Here is a 19468-nt window from a genome sequence, read left to right on the forward strand (position 1 = left end):
ACTGGATGTGAATTCTCCCTGCCCACTTGGTGTGTGTTTTCCTTGCCCTTTTGTGGGTTCTTCCGAGGATGTTGTAGTCGTAATGATTTGTGCAGTCCTTTGAGACATTTGTGATTTGGGGCTATATAAATAAACATTGATTGATTGATTGATTGAATTTGTACTCAAAAATCTAATCAAAGTCAGATTAACAATGGGACAACACATCGTGGCAGCTTACGGAACTGTTACGCTTGTACAGGGGAAGAAAACGTTGTTAGCTCTATTTTTAATTAAATATATATATACAAATCAGGAATGAAGTGTGTGAACTAATCCAAAACAGGTGTGTACATGTGTGACGGTGTGTAGCAACTATCTGATGAGTGTTACCGGTAGCGTTGAGCGAGAGGCGGAAGTCCTAGAAGGGCCGGGCTGACTCCGGGGTCCGTGAGCAGACGTGAGGTCGAGGGGAGGGGAGAGGCCTGAGTCCGTGTCCAGGCGGAAGGTCAAGATCCTAGAGGCAGCCAAGGAAGCAGAGGGAATACGGGGAGATGAGACACACATCCCGTGACACGGGAACGGAGGTATGCTGTTAGGACAGAAGACAAATGAACACGACGGGGGAGAGACAAAGAGAGAGACAGAGTGCAAAGAGCTTTCTAGGTTCGGCTTACTTTACAGGACAGGTCGCTACGTTCTGGCACAGGATGCAGTTTTGCACTGGGTTAAGAGGGCAGGTCCGCTCCCTCTCATGAACGACAGGTGCGTTGATTGCTGATTGCTGACTGAATGCAGCTGCTGGCTGCGGCAGAAGTGACACGCTCTTGGAGGTGCGCCCAGCACCCGGGCCATGACAGGAACATCTCTGAAAACTCACTGTGGAACCTCCATTTACGAACCCTTCTATTTCCGAGCTTTTCAATTTCCGACTTCTAGATTGGGGAACCATGTCACGGTGTAAGAACGATTGACTCAGTCATTCGTTTTGTGTACCGCCTTTGTGTGTTTTTTTTGGCATTTGACGAGTTTTTTCTGTTTTTCAAATTCAATACGAGTACCAAAAACGACAACAGACCAGCGTGGATAGAATGAGGCAAGTGCGGCTAAGTTCAGCTTACTGTACAGGACAGTTCACTACGTTCTGGCACAGGATGCAGGTTTGCACTGGGTTAAGAGGGCAGGTCCTCTCAGCAGTGACAGGTGCGTTGATTGCTGATTGAATGCAGCTGCTGGCCGCGGCCGGAGTGACGCGCTCTTGGAGGTGCACCTAGTTCCCGGCCCGTGACAGGAACATCTCTGAAAACCCACAGTGGAACCTTGATTTACGATCCCTTCATTTACGAACCCCTCTATTTCCAAACTTTCTTTTATGAACCCCACTATTTCCGAGCTTTATGAACTTCTAGATAGGGCCAATATGTTTCCGTGTGCGAACCATGTCTCGGTGTACGAACGCTTCACTCAGTCATTCGTTTTGTATACCGTTTTTGTGTGTTCTTTTTGGCATTTGACGAGTTTTGTCCGTTTTTCCAATTCAATACGAGTCCCAAAAACGACAACAGACCAGCGTGGAAAGAATGAGGCAAATACTGCTAGGTTCGGCTTACTGTAAAGGACAGGTCACTACGTTCTGGCACAGGATGCAGGTTTGCACTGGGTTAAGAGGGCAGGTCCTCTCAGCACCGACAGGTGCGTTGATTGCTGATTGAATGCAGCTGCCGGCCCCGGCCGGAGTGACGCGCTCCTGGACCAGCATGGAAAGAGCGAGGCAATTGCTGTCGAGTTCGAAATAAGGCTATTTGCGAGGAGTACATTGATGGCACGTTCAAGTACCTCGGAGTCTTGTTCCCCAGTGAGGGACGAGTGGATCGTGAGATGGACGAGGCGGATCGGTGTGGCGTCTTCAGCGATGCGGACTCTGTATCGATCCGTAGTAGTGAAGATGGAGCTGAGCAGGAAGGCAAACTTCTCTATTTACCGGTCGATCTACGTTCCTAGGACAAGCTCACTGGTACAAGCGACCAGAATTAGTGTCCTCTGTCAGGTGGCAGAGCTCTCTCTTAGAGATAGAGAGAAAAGCTCTGTCATTCGGGAGGACCTCAGAGTAAAACCACTGCTCTTCCACATCGAGAGGACTCAGATGAGGTGGTTTGCTCGAACCCCTCCCTGGGGAGATGTTTAGGGCACATCTGGCTGGTAGGAGGCCACGGGCAAGACCCAGGACACGTTGTGCAGACTGGCCTGCTGGCCTGGGAATGCCTCGGGATCCACCGGAGGGAGCTGGACTTGACGAAGTGGCTGGGGATAGGGAAGTCTGGGTTTCCATGCTTAGGCTGCTGCACCCGCGACCCGATCTCAGATAAGTTGAAGAAAATGGATGGACATGAATGGTGCTCACAATTATAGACAGCTACCCGTGGCTGCAGATACTCTAAGCCAGGCCTGGACAATTATTTTGCCTCGCGAGGCCAAATTTAGAGTCTGGGGGTCGGTATATCTATTTTTAGGAACAAAAATACAAAACCTCACAATAATGTCTGATTGAAAGCTAAAAACATTATCACACAAGCTAAAATAGTTTAGCACTTATGATAACAATACCACTAGTACTTGGTTAATATTCAAATCACCAAATGTAAATGGAGTATTGTCGCTTTTTGGATGGTTATTTATCGTATTTTATGGGCGGAGTAATGCAGCTTCCAGTGCCTCTCTTTGCGTCTATTAAATATTTACAATGCATTACAAAAAATCCATCCGTCAGGTATTTCCTAATAGTTGTCAACGATTGGCAAAATTCCAAAAGAAAAAGTGCAGTTTCCCCTTATGGAATTTTGGGATTTCTGATTCTTGTGAGGGCACCAAAGTAATTCTTCCTCTGATGGTATACAGTTATTTTCTTTTACGATGATATTGCAAATATACTGACAATGCATTACAAAAAAATCCATCAGTCATGTCTTTCATAATGGTTGTCAAGGATTGGCCAAATTCCAAAAGAAAAAGTGTAGTTTCGCTTTATGGAATTTTGGGATTTCTGATTCTTGTGAGGGCACCAAAGTAATTTATTCCTCTGATGGAATACTGAGATTTTTTTTACGATAATATTGCAAATATATTTACAATGCACTACAAAAAAATCCATCTGTCATGTCTTTCATAATGGTTATCAAGGATTGGAAAAATTCCAAAAGAAAAAGTGCAGTTTCCCTTTATGGAATTTGGGGATTTCTGATTCTTGTGAGGGCACCAAAGTTATTTCTTCCTCTGTTGGAATAGTGAAATTTTATTTCCCGATAATATTGCAAATATACTAACAATGCATTACAAAAAATCCATCCGACATGTTTTGCATAATGGTTGTCAAGGATGTGCAACAATCCAAAAGAAAAAGTGTAGTTTCCCTTTACGGAATTTTGGGATTTCTGATTCTTGTGAGGACACCAAAGTTATTTCTTCCTCTGTTGGAATACAGAGATTTTTTTTACGATAATATTGCAAATATACTGACAGTGCATTACAAAAAAATCCATCTGTCATGTCTTTCATAATGGTTTTCAAAGATTGGCAACATTCCCCCCCAAAAAAGTGCAGTTTCCCTTTGTGGAATTTGGGGATTTCTGATTCTTGTGAGGGCACCAAATTCATTTCTTCCCCTGTTGGAATAGTGAGATTTTCTTTTTAGGATAATATTGCTAATATATTTACAATGCACTACAAAAAAATCCAAAGTAATTTCTTCCTCTAAATGAATACAAAGTTGTTGTTTTTTTAACGATAATCTTGCAAATATACTGACAATACATTACAAACAATCCATCCGTCATGTCTTTCATAATGGTTGTCAAAGATTGGCCAAATTCCAAAAGAAAAAGTGTAGTTTCGCTTTATGGAATTTTGGGATTTCTGATTCTTGTGAGGACACCAAAGGTATTTCTTCCTCTGATGGAATAGTGAGATTTCTTTTTTTTTACGATAATATTGCAAATATACTGACAATGCATTACAAAAAATCCATTCAACATGTTTTTCATAATGGTTGTCAAGGATTGGCAAGATTCCAAAAGAAAAAGTGTAGTTTCCTTTTACGGAATTCGGGGATTTCTGATTCTTGTGAGGGCACCAAAGTCATTTCTTCCTCTAAAGGAATACAAATATTTTTTTTTACGATAATCTTGCAAATATACTGACAATACATTACAAAAAATCCATCCGCCATGTGTTTTATAATGGTTGTCAAGGATTGGCCAAATTCCAAAAGAAAAAGTGTAGTTTCGCTTTATGGAATTTTGGGATTTCTGATTCTTGTGAGGGCACCAAAGTAATTTATTCCTCTGATGGAATAGTGAGATTTTTTTTTTTTTACGATAATATTGCAAATATACTGACAATGCATTACTAAAAATCCATCCGTCATGTCTTTTATAATGGTTGTCAAGGATTGGCCAAATTCCAAAAGAAAAAGTGTAGTTTCGCTTTATGGAATTTGGGGATTTCTGATTCTTGTGAGGACACCAAAGTCATTTCCTCCTCTGATGGAATACTGAGATTTCTTTTACGATAGTATTGCAAATATACTGACAATGTATTACAAAAAAATCCATCTCTCATTTCTTTCATAGTGGTTGTCAAAGATTGGCAAAATTCCAAAAGAAAACGTGTAGTTTCCCTTCACAAAATTTGGGGATTTCTGATTTTTGTGAGGGCACCAAAGTAATTCTTCCTCTGATGGAATACAGATATTTTCTTTTACGATGATATTGCAAATATACTGACAATGCATTACAAAAAAATCCATCAGTCATGTCTTTCATAATAGTTGTCAAAGACTGGCAAAATTCCCCCCAAAAAAGTGTAGTTTCCTTTTATGGAATTTTGGGATTTCTGATTCTTGTGAGGGCACCAAAGTCATTTCTTCCTCTGATGGAATACTGAGATTTTTTTTTTACGATAATATTGCAAATATATTTACAATGCACTACAAAAAAATACATCTGTCATGTCTTTCATAATGGTTGTCAAGGATTGGAAAAATTCCAAAAGAAAAAGTGTAGTTTCCCTTTATGGAATTTGGGGATTTCTGATTCTTGTGAGGACACCAAAGTTATTTCTTCCTCTGATGGAATAGTGAGATTTTTTTTATACGATAATATTGCATGTATACTGACAATGCATTACAAAAAATCCATACTTCATGTCTTTAATAATAGTTGTCAAACGTGCAGTTCCCCTTAAAGGAGTTTGGGGATTTCTGATTCATGTGAGGGCACCAAAGTTATTTCTTCCTCTGATGGAATACTGAGATTTTTTTATTTTTTTTTTACGGTAATATTGCAAATATACTTACAATGCATTACAAAAAATCCATTCGACATGTTTTTCATAATGGTTGTCAAGGATTGGCAACATTTCAAAAGAAAAAGTGCAGTTTCCCTTTACAGAATTTGGGGATTTCTGATTCTTGTGAGGGCACCAAAGTCATTTCTTCCTCTGATGGAATACTGAGATTTCTTTTTACGATAATATTGCAAATATATTTACAATGCACTACCAAAAAATCCATCTGTCATGTCTTTCATAATTGTTGTCAAGGATTGGAAGAATTCCAAAAGAAAAAGTGCAGTTTCCCTATATGGAATTTGGGGATTTCTGATTCTTGTGAGGACACCAAAGTTATTTCTTCCTCTGATGGAATAGTGAGATTATTTTTTTACAATAAAATTGCAAATAGACTGACAATGCATTACTAAAAAATCATCCGTCATGTCTTTCATAATGGTTGTCAAGGATTGGCAAAATTCCAGAAGAAAAAGTGCACTTTCGCTTTATTGAATTTTGGGATTTCCGATTCTTGTGAGGGCACCAAAGTCATTTCTTCCTCTGATGGAATAGTGAGATTGTTTTTACGACAATATTGCAAATATACTGACAATGCATTACAAAAAATCCATCCATCATGTCTTTAATAATAGTTGTCAAAAGTGCAGTTCCCCTTAAAGGAGTTTGGGGATTTCTGATTCATGTGAGGGCACCAAAGTCATTTCTTCCTCTGATGGAATACTGATATTTTTTTTCGCGATAATATTGCAAATATATTGACAATGCATTACAAAAAATCCATATGTAATGTCTTTCATAATGGTTGTCAAAGATTGGCAACATTCCAAAAGAAAAAGTGCAGTTTCCCCTTATGGTATTTGGAGATTTCTGATTCTTGTGAGGGCACCAAAGTCATTTCTTCCTCTGATGGAATACTGAGATTTCTTTTTACGATAATATTGCAAATATGTTTACAATGCACTACCAAAAAATCCATCTGTCATGTCTTTCATAATTGTTGTCAAGGATTGGAAAAATTCCAAAAGAAAAAGTGCAGTTTCCCTATATGGAATTTGGGGATTTCTGATTCTTGTGAGGACACCAAAGTTATTTCTTCCTCTGATGGAATAGTGAGATTCGTTTTTTACAATAATATTGCAAATAGACTGACAATGCATTACTAAAAATTCATCCGTCATGTCTTTCATAATGGTTGTCAAGGATTGGCAAAATTCCAGAAAAAAAAGTGTGCTTTCGCTTTATGGAATTTTGGGATTTCTGATTCTTGTGAGGGCACCAAAGTCATTTCTTCCTCTGATGGAATAGTGAGATTTTTTTCTACTATAATATTGCATGTATACTGACAATGCATTACAAAAAATCCATACTTCATGTCTTTAATAATAGTTGTCAAACATGCAGTTCCCCTTAAAGGAGTTTGGGGATTTCTGATTCATGTGAGGGCACCAAAGTCATTTCTTCCTCTGATGGAATACTGAGATTTTCTTTTTTTTTTTTTTTTACGATAATATTGCAGATATACTGATAATGCATTACAAAAAATCCATCCGTCATGTCTTTTATAATGGTTGTCAAGGATTGGCCAAATTCCAAAAGAAAAAATGCAGTTTCCCTAATGATATTTGCGGATTTCTGATTCTTGTGAGGGCACCAAAGTCATTTCTTCCTCTGTTGGAATAGTGAGATTTTTTTTTACGATAATATTGCAAATATACTGACAATGCATTACAAAAAATCCATCCATCATGTCTTTCATAATAGTTGTCAAAGGTTTTTAAAATTCCTAAAGAAAAAGTGCAGTTCCTCTTAAAGGAATTTGAGGATTTCTGATTCTTGTGAGGGCACCAAAGTCATTTCTTCCTCTGATGGAATACTGAGATTTTTTTTTTTTTTTTACGATAATATTGCAAATATACTGACAATGCATTACAAAAAATCCATTCGACATTGTTTTTTATAATGGTTGTCAAGGATTGGCAACATTCCAAAAGAAAAAGTGCAGTTTCCCTTCATGCCATTTGGGGATTTCTGATTCTTGTGAGGGCACCAAAGTTATTTCTTCCTCTGATGGAATACTGAGATTTTTTTTATATAAATAATCCATGTAAAAATGCCAACTCACAAATATAAGTAAGGTCTGTGCATATTTGGTAAATAGCTGCAAAGTTTAAAGTAGAAGAAATATGCGGAGACATAATTCAAACATTTATTGCAGTAGCTGTATGTATACCTGTAGAGTAGTAACAAGGATTAATTGTTTCAGTATCTGTGATGTCAAAACACCCTCACAACTTACACGTACCGCAAGAAGCAAATCACTCCATCCTACTTAACGTCTTTATATCGTGACATAACTATGAGCGCTTTACAAACCGAATATTTGATGCACAAATAAACTTTACAACAAAAACAAAACAAAAAATAAGGGACACAAAATGACCAAGTTAATTTCAAAAAAGCTATATTTTTAAAAGCATGCTGTTCCGTTGTGCAATCTGCCATCCATGCTGTGGAGGAAAAACAAACTTTTTTTTCAGACAGTGGAAGGACGTTTGGGCTTTCTCTGCACATGCCTTTATATTAGGGGTGTCCCGATTCGGAGATTGATATCAGACATCGGCAGGAAAAAAAAAAAAATACAAGTATCGGCTTGCATCTGAAATCTGCCGTTTAGCGCCGATACTGTAACATCTCATGTGAACGTCCTTCAATAAGCACACACAATTGGTAGTATTTCCTATATTCTAGTCATTTACAAAAAGGTAAACAAGGTAGGCTACAGGAGCTAGCAGCTACACAACAGCTCAGCGCACAATAGCACACACGTAACAAGTGTCCGTCCTTGAACAATATTGCAGTGTAAAACGGCACAGTTCATCAATATAAACAAGTATCAAATCAGTATAGTTGCATATTACTTACACATAGAAAGTCTCCAAGGCAGAAGCGTAATAGAAAGTATCCGGGGAACAAACGTGTCCGCATCACCCAAGTTGCTGTGTCAGCTGAAATTATTGGAGTACTCCGGCCACAAAATAACATATTTCCACTTTATTATATAGACGTCCGTCATAAGTTTAGTGTTGTCATTTTTTTCGAAGTAATTTGTGGTGATATCATATCAGATAATACCAATACCATAGTTGTATCGGGACACCCCTACTTGATATATTTCTAATAAAACTGTATTTTTATTTTTTTTTACTTCAACACCTGCGTGATTATGTCTCCTAATTTGGGCAAACAGTCAATGAATAAGGCATCTCAAATTATTGTAGCCGACATTTTTGTTATGATCCGCTGCCCGGATCATATTTTTGATTTTGATTTTTGAGTCTTTTGTATTTTCTGTCTGTTTTGGACTCGTTCGGTTCTGGTTTGTGCTCCTCTGTTTTGTGATTACTGTCTTTATTTAAGCCTGCCTTCTCGGTTCTTTCTTTCGGGCTTCGTAATTTGTCTTCGCACAACAAGTAACGACGTTTTGTTTCCTGCTCGCTACCTGCTAGGTTCCTCGCAAGGCTATTTAGTTTTTGCTAGCTTCCATGCTAAGCCCTTTTTTTTTTCCATACTGTAACGAGTGGGTCGCATGGTGATGCGGGTTCGTTCTCCCAAAGATGCAGTCGGGCCTTGGACACAGCGTGAAGGTAAGAACAAATAATTTATTAAATAATAAAACAGACTTTCACAAACGAACAGATGTAGCATGGGAGCTAGAAAAAAACCAAAAGGGCTTAGCATGGAAGCTAGCAAAAACTAAATAGCCTAGCGAGGAAGCTAGCAGGTAGCGAGCAGGAAACAAAACGTTGTTACTTGTGCGAAGACAAATTACCAAGCCCAGAAAGAAAGAACGGAGAAAGCAGGCTTAAATAAAGACAGTAATCACAAAACAGGTGAAAGTAATGAGTAACCATGGAAACAAACAAGAGGAGCACCAACCGGAACCGAATGAGTCCGAAACAAACAGAAAATACAAAAGACTCAAAAATCAAAATCAAAAATAGGATCCGGGCAGCGGATCATAACAATTTTTCTCACCATTGAAAGAGAAGAATTTTAGTAAGGTCATGAAGGCACGGCGATTAAAATATTTTTTTTTTCTTTTTTACATATGGAAAATAAGAGTCTATGTGGAAATAATATTTATATATATATATATATATTTATATACATATGTCAGTAAATTCCAAGGAGTACAGCGGGATTCTACCGAGTCGAATCACAATTTGAATCAAGTCTATACAGGTCGACAGCAGGTAAAACATTGAGTCATATACAAATATATTGCTATCCAATTGTATAGAACACTTTTAAAATATGTTTTTATGTACAGTCGTCCCTCGACACGTCGCGCTTCAAATATTGCCGTTTCGCCAGATTTTTTTAAGCATTTTTTTTTCCATATTTATTGTCCTAAACTAGGTGTTGTTTTTGTAGTCAATCAGGGATATCAAGCAGTTAAAATACACCAAACATGGGTAAATGTGTAGAGAGTGTTTTATATTTTCCCCATTTGGATTTAAATTGGTGCAATTGTGAAATTTTAAACGATAATTGATTTTTTTTTCAAAATAACCACAAATAATTATAATTTTTTTTTTGCATCATGACTATGGAAGGTTGTTTGGCTTATGTCATATAAGTAAATGTTATGCCATCCCGGGTTATTGCATTTTCCACAAGATGGCGGCATATCTGTTTCATCCCACCTCGTTGTATTTAGGATCAATTTGATTATTGAATTTAGGACCTGCGATGAGATGGCGACTTGTCCAGGGTGTACCTTGCCTTCCGGCCGATTGTAGCTGAGATAGGCACCAGCGCCCCCGCGACCCCAAAGGTAATAAGCGGTAGAAAATTGATGGATGGATGAAATAACCACAATTTTTTTTTTTTTTCTTGCACCATGACTATTGAAGGTTGTTTGGCTTATGTCATATAGGTAAACGTTATGCTATTGTTTCACAGCGCAATCCCGGATTATTGTTCTGCTTTAATTGCATTTTCCACAAGATGGCGGCATATCTGTTTCATTCAACCTCTTTGTATTTAAGATTAATTTGATTATTGAATTTATGACGTCTTGCGGGTCCGATCGAAGACAAAGTTTGTCTATGTTGGCCCTCGGATGAGGTAGCGACTTGTCCAGGGTGTACACCGCCTTCCGCCTGAATGTAGCTACAATAGGCCCTGGCGCACCCTTGCAACCCAGGAAAGGGACAAGCCGTAGAAAAATGGATGAATGGATATTAAGACTATGTGAAATTTCGACTTCTACCGAACGAAAACATGCACTAAACATGGGTAAATGTTTTGAAAGTGTTTTACATTTTTCCCATCATGCACTGAAATGGATTTAAACGGCAGCAATTTATTCATTTTTAAAGGATGTTTGAACGTTTTTCACAGCATCCACACCATGTGTGTTGCATTTTTAGTTTTATTTATTTTTTTGCACCATGACTATGGGAGGTTGTTTGGTTCATGTCATATAAATAAATGTAATGCCATGTTTTCACAATGCAAACCTGGGTCATTGGTGTACTTTATTCACATTTTCCACAAGATGTCGGCATATCTGTATCATTCAATCTCTTTGTATTTAAGATTAATTTGATTATTGAATTTGTGACGTCTTGCTGGTCCGATCAAAGACAACGGCAAGCGGCGGGCCGTAGTTTGTCTGTGTTGGATGAGGTGGCGACTTGTCCAGGGTGTACGCCGCCTTCCGCCCGAATGTAGCTGAGATAGACTCCGGCGCCCCCTTGCAACCCCGAAAGGGACAAGCCATAGAAAAATGGATGGATGGATATTAAGACTATGTGAAATTTCGAATTCTACCGAACCAAAACATGCACTAAACATGGGTAAATGTGTAGAAAGTGTTTTGCATTTTTCCCATCATGGACTGAAATAGATTTAAATGGCAGCAATTTTAAAAATTTCAAAGGATGTTTGAAGGTTTTTCACAGCATCCACACCATGTGTGTTGCATTTTTAGTTTTAATTTTTTTTTGCACCATGACTGTGGAAGGTTGTTTGGTTCATGCCATATAAGTAAATGTTTTCGCAATGCAAACCTGGGTCATTGGTCTGCTTTATTCACATTTTCCACAAGATGGCGGCATATCTGTATCATTCAACCTCTGTGTATTTAAGATTAATTTGATTATTGAATTTATGACGTCTTGCGGGTCCGATCGAAGACGCCCGAAAAGCGGCGGGCCATAGTTTGGACACACCTGTTGTAGAGTAACTACATTACCCAGAAGTCTTAGCGACGGAGCAGAATTGTAAATATGTTTTTGAAACAAACAACAGACGTAACATTTGACACACTTGTATGCACGTTCTCTGCACTATTGGTGGAAAATCACTTGTTTTGTAGATAGTTTAGCCTTCTAATGGTTTGTATTTGATTACCGAATAAATGCTTTACTGTTTTATTGCTCAACTCCCTAAATATAACGTCAAAGTGGTCTCTTCTGCCGTCTTTTTTTGTCTGAGAGAAGAAAGCATATGTGGCATTCATATATGTTTGTGATCGAACCCGGAAGCGCCAAATCTGCATTCATTTATTTGTGGCAGCAAAAATATTAAAAATGCATGGAAATCGCTGACTTGCTGTGCAGAGTTGAGTGGGGACCGCTCTCTTAGGAAGGAGGGACATCATTCTAAAGATGTTCTTTTTTTTAATATCGTCGTGAATAATTAATCAGATTAAATAGTATCATCTATTAATGCCTTACAGTGAATAACACATGATAAAATCACCTTAATATCTGAATAATAAATTACTACTTTATAGCTGTTATTTCATGTTTACGCGTTGTAAAGGGCGTAAGTAGTTCATGCTCCAACTATGAAAATATTCAATTTATGAACATTAATCGTGTGTTGACTACGATCAGGATTGAAATAAATGTCTGACATAACATTCCGGCACGCTTGTATGCACGTTCTCTGCACTATTAGTGGGGGATCGCTTGTTTTGTAGATACTTTAGCCTTCCAATGGTTTGAATTTGATTACCGAATAAATTCTTTAACCTTGCATAAGCTCAACTCTCTAAATATAACGTCAAAGTTGTCTCTTTGGCCGTGTTTTCTGACGAAGAGAAGACAGAATTGCAGTAATATATATGTTGCATTTATATCCGCATTTATTTATTCACTAACTTGTGGCTGCAAAAATAAATACATTAATGTGAAATGCTGACTTGCTAGTGACGGAGATAGATATCTATATATATCCATATTTAAGAGTTATTTCTTTATATTCATAGTCATATTTGAAATAGCTAATGTTTTCCAGTTGTACTCTTTCTATTTTATAATCTCATGTCCATGCTACACTGCAAGTTAACCTTGGCTTCAGGAATGTAAGGAGTAGCAATACTCTCTTCTTATCTTTTCCTATTCCCAGCTAAGGAGGACAATAGACATATATCCACAAATAGTTATGTGTGACCATGTCTGTCTGCATTTTATGTTGGTTCAATTTTTTTTTTAATATTTTTTTTGCACCATGACTCGGGTAGGTTGTTTGCATTGAGTCATATAAGTAAATGCTGCACTGCACATCTAAAGCATGATAAGTGGTACTACTCATGTTGTCGGGTATTAAAACCAGATGTTGTCAAATACCAAATCCTATGAAATGAAACATACAAAAGCCGAGGTACCACTGTAGTTTGTATTATTATTATTATTATTATTAGGCGACCACCAAAAAGTCATTAAATAAGCAATGATATTTCTACCTGTTAGTTCCGGTGGGTGGGGGCGTGGGAGATATTGAAATAGACAGCGCTCCGTAGGATTTGCAGATTAACTAGGCGACGCGATTTGAATGTGTTGTTTTTAGGTTGGTCTCCCCAAAGCTTTGGAATAAATTGCAAAATACGTATTCTGTTCTGGGTGATCATTTAAACTCAGTTTATGTGTCATCAAAAGAAATTGGGATTGAACAGCAACTTAAATTCCCTTGGAGGAACATCTGGTTCAAACGCAACACTCAGCAGAGTGGAGTGGAGAGCGCTCTCGTAGGACGGAGGAGCCATTGATTTGAACGATGTTCTTTTTGTTGACATCCTCATAAATAATTAATCGGATTATAATATAAAATCTAATGATGGTGCAAATGTACAGCAGCTAGCTTTTAAATGTTAAAATCACCTTCATTTGATCATGTTAGCTATAATGTGATGAAATATATCCAGGTAGTAGCCATGTTGTACAGGCCGGGTGACAACCATAGCAATGACGGTGACTACATAGCTGTTATTTCATGTTTACGAGTTTTAAAGGGTGTAAATAGTTTTATATGCTCCATCTATGAAAATATTTAATTTATTCACATTAATCGTGTGGTTACCACGATCAGGCCCAGAACCAATTATCCACGATCAACGAGGGACGACTGTAAAACTTCCGTAGTGTTCCGCTTTCATAATGCACTGACATCCTTAATACATTTTTTTATTTTTTATTTGTTTGTTTTTTTGTTTTTTTTTGTTTAAAAAGGTTTATCCGTGACTTCATAGTGTTTTTTTTAATAATACGTGGTACATGGGGAACACTGAGCATCATGGGAAATTACTTTGTTTCCAAATCAAATGCAGGGCGTTTTTAAAAAAAATAAATGAAAAAAGGAGCTAAAAACAAACGGCAAACACGTACAAAAGATCTTAATCCGATCCTGATAAAAATGTTTACGACAGGCTTGATCAGCGTGGTTGTTACAAGTACATGAGTGTGGTTAATAAGTCGTATTTACAAACACTGACAGAATCAACAACACCCCCACATACATTGTTCTTGACACCTTTTTTTTGTTCTCCTCCAATGGTATGGTCCAGACAACTCCATAGCAACCACATGGCGTGTGTGTGTATGTGTGTGTGCATATGTATGTATGTATGTATGTATGTATGTATGTATGTATGTATGTATATGTGTGCGTATGTCAGTCACCCTGTTATTTTTTTCTTTCTTTACGGATTATTTTTCCAAATGTTCTTCTTCTGCAAATCAGAGTTCGAGGAATCCATGAAAGTTCATTTTAAGAAAAAGAAAAAAGAAAAAGTAGAAAGACAGAAAAATCCTGGGTAATGTAGACTTGGAGGGAACGTTGGTAGCCCACCTCGAACATGTGGCGACTGTGACGGGTCAAGTCTTTGAAGTGAAATAAAGAAATTAATATTTCAATCATTTCTTAAAGGTGTCATTAGTTGTCATTGGAACTAAATATAGGCATGTATTAGTAAATGTGTCATTAATTGGTTATAATAATATAATAATAATAATAATGGATTTTATTTGTAAAATCACTTTACATTGAGCAAACAATTTCTAAGTGCTACAGTGTATTAAAAAAAAAGATAATAAAAATAAAAATGGTTAGGAATAACAATACTTTTTTAATTGAATTTTTATTATTATATTTCAATTTTGTCAATTATTTTTTGATTTAAAAAAATATATACATTTCATGAAAATGTGTGTGAGCACTACATGAATTTATTATTTCTGTCAAAGTCAGCCATCAAAGTCAGTGGGCGGGTCCTAACACCTGATTGGTTACCCAGTTTGACCATAGAAAAAAAAGGGGGGGGGTGTGCTGGTCATTCACAAGGTCTAAAACATTCGGAGGGGGGGTCCACACAAATAATATCACCGAATTAGTCATCTTACCTTTAGATTGTATTCATATATAATCCTACTTTTTTTTCTCTACACTTTGAACCCTGTGGCCTATAAAACGGTGCGGCTAAATTTATGCTGCAGTGTCCTTCCAATTAGTTCTTTCATCCGGAAGTAGAAGTGCCGTTCAGTCTTTCAGCCGTCCATAGCGGTTCTACTCATACGATTTTTTTCATTCATCACTTTAAATCACATATTAAGTTTTATGATGTAACTAAAATGGTTTGTACTTACTAAATCTTTCCAAGTTTGATGTCTGTAGGAGTGTTTTCATCATATATATATATATATATATATATATATATATATATATATATAAATATATATATATATATATATATATATATATATATATATACACATACATATATATACATATATATATATATATATGTATGTATATATATATATATATATATATATATATATATATATATATATAAATTAATTGTATATTAAAATAATTAAACCTTATAAACTATATTTTTAAATTAAATACATTGACACATTTAATAAGACATGAATGTATTAAATATCCAATATAACAGATTAATCACACATTTAAGTAATAATTCTAATATTATCTGTTCATTTAATTTTGTCCCATGTGACCCTCGTTAAGCCTCCAAAGGAGTGTGAGATGATGCCAGAAGAAAAGAAGAAGCTCTCAGGTGAGTTGTTGTGTCCGCTGGTAAGAAGACGGGTCCACCTTAGAGCTGCTGGTCCTTGGGACCGTCCGGGCAGGACTTTAAACTCACCAGCGGAATGTCGGCCATGCCGCCGGTAAAATGTCCTTCTCCGCTCCCAAACGGCTTCCTGTCGCCAAAATGCTCCGACTGCCCGTTCTCCCGTTTCCAGGTTCGAGTCAAGGTGTGTCCGTTGAGAAGTTTATCGTTGGCAGCCCACTCCCTCTGAGAGCCGTAACTGGACACGGGCGACTGGTAGGGTCCCAGGGTGGGGGGCATCCAGCAGTTGTCCGAGTGTCCCAGGACCAGACACTCCTGCGTGCACATCTCCGAGGCCTCCATCAGGCCGCGGGGTCCCAGCGGGCCGTCTGCGGGAACGAGAGGGAAGAAAAGCGGGTCACATTTATTGAATTTTTTTTTTTTTCTGAGCTTGGATGTTTGAGGTCAAGTTAATGCGGTCGTGGCACAAAATACACAAAGCAAAGTACAAACCCCGTTTCCATATGAGTTAGGAAATTGTGTTAAATGTAAATATAAACAGAATACAATGATTTGCAAATTATTTTCAAGCCATATTCAGTTGAATATGCTACAAAGACAACATATTTGATGTAAAAACTCGTAAATTTTTATTTTTTTCGAATAATCATTAACTTTAGAATTTGATGCCAGCAACACGTGACAAAGAAGTTGGGAAAAGTGGCAATAAATACTGATAAAGTTGAGGAATGCTCATCAAACACTTATTTGGAACATCCCACAGGTGTGCAGGCTAATTGGGAACAGGTGGGTGCCATGATTGGGAATAAAAACAGCTTCCTTAAAAAATGCTGAGTCTTTCACAAGAAAGGATGGGGCGAGGTACACCCCTTTGTCCACAACTGCGTGTGCAAATGGTCAAATAGTTTGAGAACAACGTTTCTCAACCTGCAATTGCAATAAATTTAGGGATTTCAACATCTATGCTCCAATATATCATCAAAAGGTTCAGAGAATCTGGAGAAATCACTCCACGTAAGCGGCATGGCCGGAAACCAACATTGAATGACCGTGATGTTCGATCCCTCAGACGGCACTATATCAAAAACCAACATCAATTTTTAAAGGATATCACCACATGGGCTCAGGAACACTTCAGAAAACCACTGTCACTAAAAACAGTTCGTCGCTACATCTGTAAGTGCAAGTTAAAGCTCTACTATGTAAAGCGAAAGCCATTTATCAACAACATCCAAAAACGCCGCTGGCTTCTCTGGGCCCAAGATCATCTAAAATGGACTGATGCAAAGTGTAAAAGTGTTCTGTGGTCCGACGAGTCCACATTTCAAAGTGTTTTTGGAAATATTCGACATCGTGCCATCTGGACCAAAGGCGAAGCGAACCATCCAGACTGTTATCGACGCAAAATTCAAAAGCCAGCATCTGTGATGGTATGGGGGTGCATTAGTGCCCAAGGCATGGGTAACTTACACATCTGTGAAGGCACCATTAATGCTGAAAGGTACATACAGGTTTTGGAACAACATATGTTGCCATCTAAGCGCCGTCTTTTTCATGGTTCCCCCGGCTTATTTCAGCAAGACAATGCCAAGCCACATTCAGCATGTGTTACAACAGCGTGACTTCGTAAAAAGGAGTGCGGGTACTTTTCCTGGCCCGTAAAGGTGCACAAAAAACTTGATTATTATACATCAGGATTTTGAATTGATTCATCATTTCAAAATATTAATTCAAAAAAGTACAAAAAGAAACATATACATATATATATATATATATATATATATATATATATATATATATATATATCTCAGATATATATATGACATCACATAGACAAAGATAACACCTTCTGGAGGAAAGTTGACATACACTTTTAAAAAATATAGTGTCATTGCTGTCTTGTGTTTCCAATCATTTCTGCAACTCTTATTTTTTTTTTGTGATAAAGTCATTGGGTGTACGCCGTCTTCCGCCCGAATGCAGCCGAGATGGGCTCCAGCGACCCCAAAAGGGACAAGTGGTAGAAAATGGATGGATGGATTATATATAGTGACTATATAAAATAAATACTTAGAGCTATACGGCACCCTTGTGTCTGTTGTCGTCACCTCCTCTCAGCAAACATAACAACTATGGTTACATAATTTTTTTTTAAAATTAAAAAATGTTTTTTAATTTTTATTTATTTATTTATATTATGTTAAAAAACTCAGTAAATATGTCCCTGGACACATGAGGACTTAGAATATGACCAATGTATGATACTTTAACTACTTGGTATCGGATCCATACCTAAATGTGTGGTATCATCCAAAACTAATGTATAGTATCAAAGGCGAGAAAAATAAGTGATTATTACATTTTAACAGAAGTGTAAATGTTGAAACAGAAAATAAGCAAACATTAAAAGTAAATTAAGAAGTAGATCATTCATTTTTACAGTTTGTCCTTCGTAGTGTTGACAAAATAACAGAATGATAACTGACACTAATTAGGAGCTATTGTTTATTTACTTACTACTAAAAGTAAAGTTCTCTAGTATGTTCACTATTTTATTCAAGGACTAAATTACAATAATAAACATATATTTAATGTACCTGCAATGAGTTGGCGACTTGTCCCGGGTGTACGCCGCCTTCCGCCCCAATGCAGCTGAGATAGGCTCTTGCGACCCCCATAACTCCAAAAGGGACAAGCAGTTGAAAATGAATGGATGGATTGATTATATATAGTGGCTATATACAATAAATACTTAGAGCTATACGGCCCCCTGGTGTCTGTTGCCGTCACCTCCCCTCAGCAAACATAACAAATATAATTACATTGATATTTTATTGGCAATAAAAAAATATTTATTTTTAAATGTTTTTATTTATATTATATTTACAAACTCAGTAAATACGTCCTTGGACACATGATAACTTTGAATATGACCAATGTGTGATCCTGTAACTATTTGGTATCGGATCCATAACTAAATATGTGGTATCATCCAAAACTAATTTAAAGTATCAAAAAAAAGAATAATAGGTGATTATTAATTTATTTATTTATTACAGTTTAACAGAAGTGTAGATAGAACATGTTGAAACAGAAAATAAGCAGACATTAACAGTAAACTAAGAAGTAGATAATAATTAATTTTTACAGTTTGTCCCTCGTTGTGTTGACACAATAACAGAATGATAACTGACACTAACTAGGAGCAATTGTTTGTTTACTTACTACTAAAAGAAAAGTTGTCTACTTTGTTCACTATTTTATTTAAGGACTAAATTGCAATAATAAACATATGTTTAATGTGCCTGCGATGAGATAGCGACTTTTCCAGGGTGTATGGCGCCTTCCGCCCAAATGCAGCTGAGATAGGCTTCAGCGACCCCAAAAGGGACAAGCGGTACAAAATAGATGGATGAATTATATATAGTGACTATACACAGTATAATAAATACTTAGAGCTATACGGTCTCCTGGTGTCTGTTGTCGTCACCTCCCCTCAGCAAACATAACAACTATGATTACATTGATATTTTTTTAGCATTAAAAAATTGTTTTTGTTTACTTACTACTAAATTGCAATAATAAACATACGTTTCATGTACCGTAATATATTTTTGTTCAAAAAAAGCCAACTTCAAGCACACCTGTGAAGTGAAAACCACTTCTCTTTAAGCCCATGGAGAGAATGCCCAGAGTGTGCAAAGCAGTAATCAGAGCCAAAGGTGGCTATTTTGAAGAAAGCAGACTATAAAACAAATG

The 19468-nt window shown here is 37.1% G+C and overlaps 1 protein-coding gene across 2 annotated transcripts in view; it reads right to left on the minus strand.

Annotated features, from left to right (window-relative positions):
* Nucleotides 1-15497: 15497 nt before the first annotated feature.
* Nucleotides 15498-19468, minus strand: part of LOC133543133 (protocadherin-9) — a 634818-nt gene continuing 630847 nt past the window's right edge. For both annotated transcript variants that reach the window (XM_061887606.1, XM_061887605.1), the window contains exon 5: nt 15498-16077. In XM_061887606.1, the coding sequence (XP_061743590.1) occupies nt 15734-16077 (344 nt within the window). In that variant the 3' untranslated portion in view covers nt 15498-15733. The remainder of the gene's footprint in view (nt 16078-19468) is intronic.

Source organism: Nerophis ophidion, linkage group LG25 (assembly GCF_033978795.1).
Source record: "Nerophis ophidion isolate RoL-2023_Sa linkage group LG25, RoL_Noph_v1.0, whole genome shotgun sequence".
NCBI classification, from domain to species: domain Eukaryota; kingdom Metazoa; phylum Chordata; class Actinopteri; order Syngnathiformes; family Syngnathidae; genus Nerophis; species Nerophis ophidion.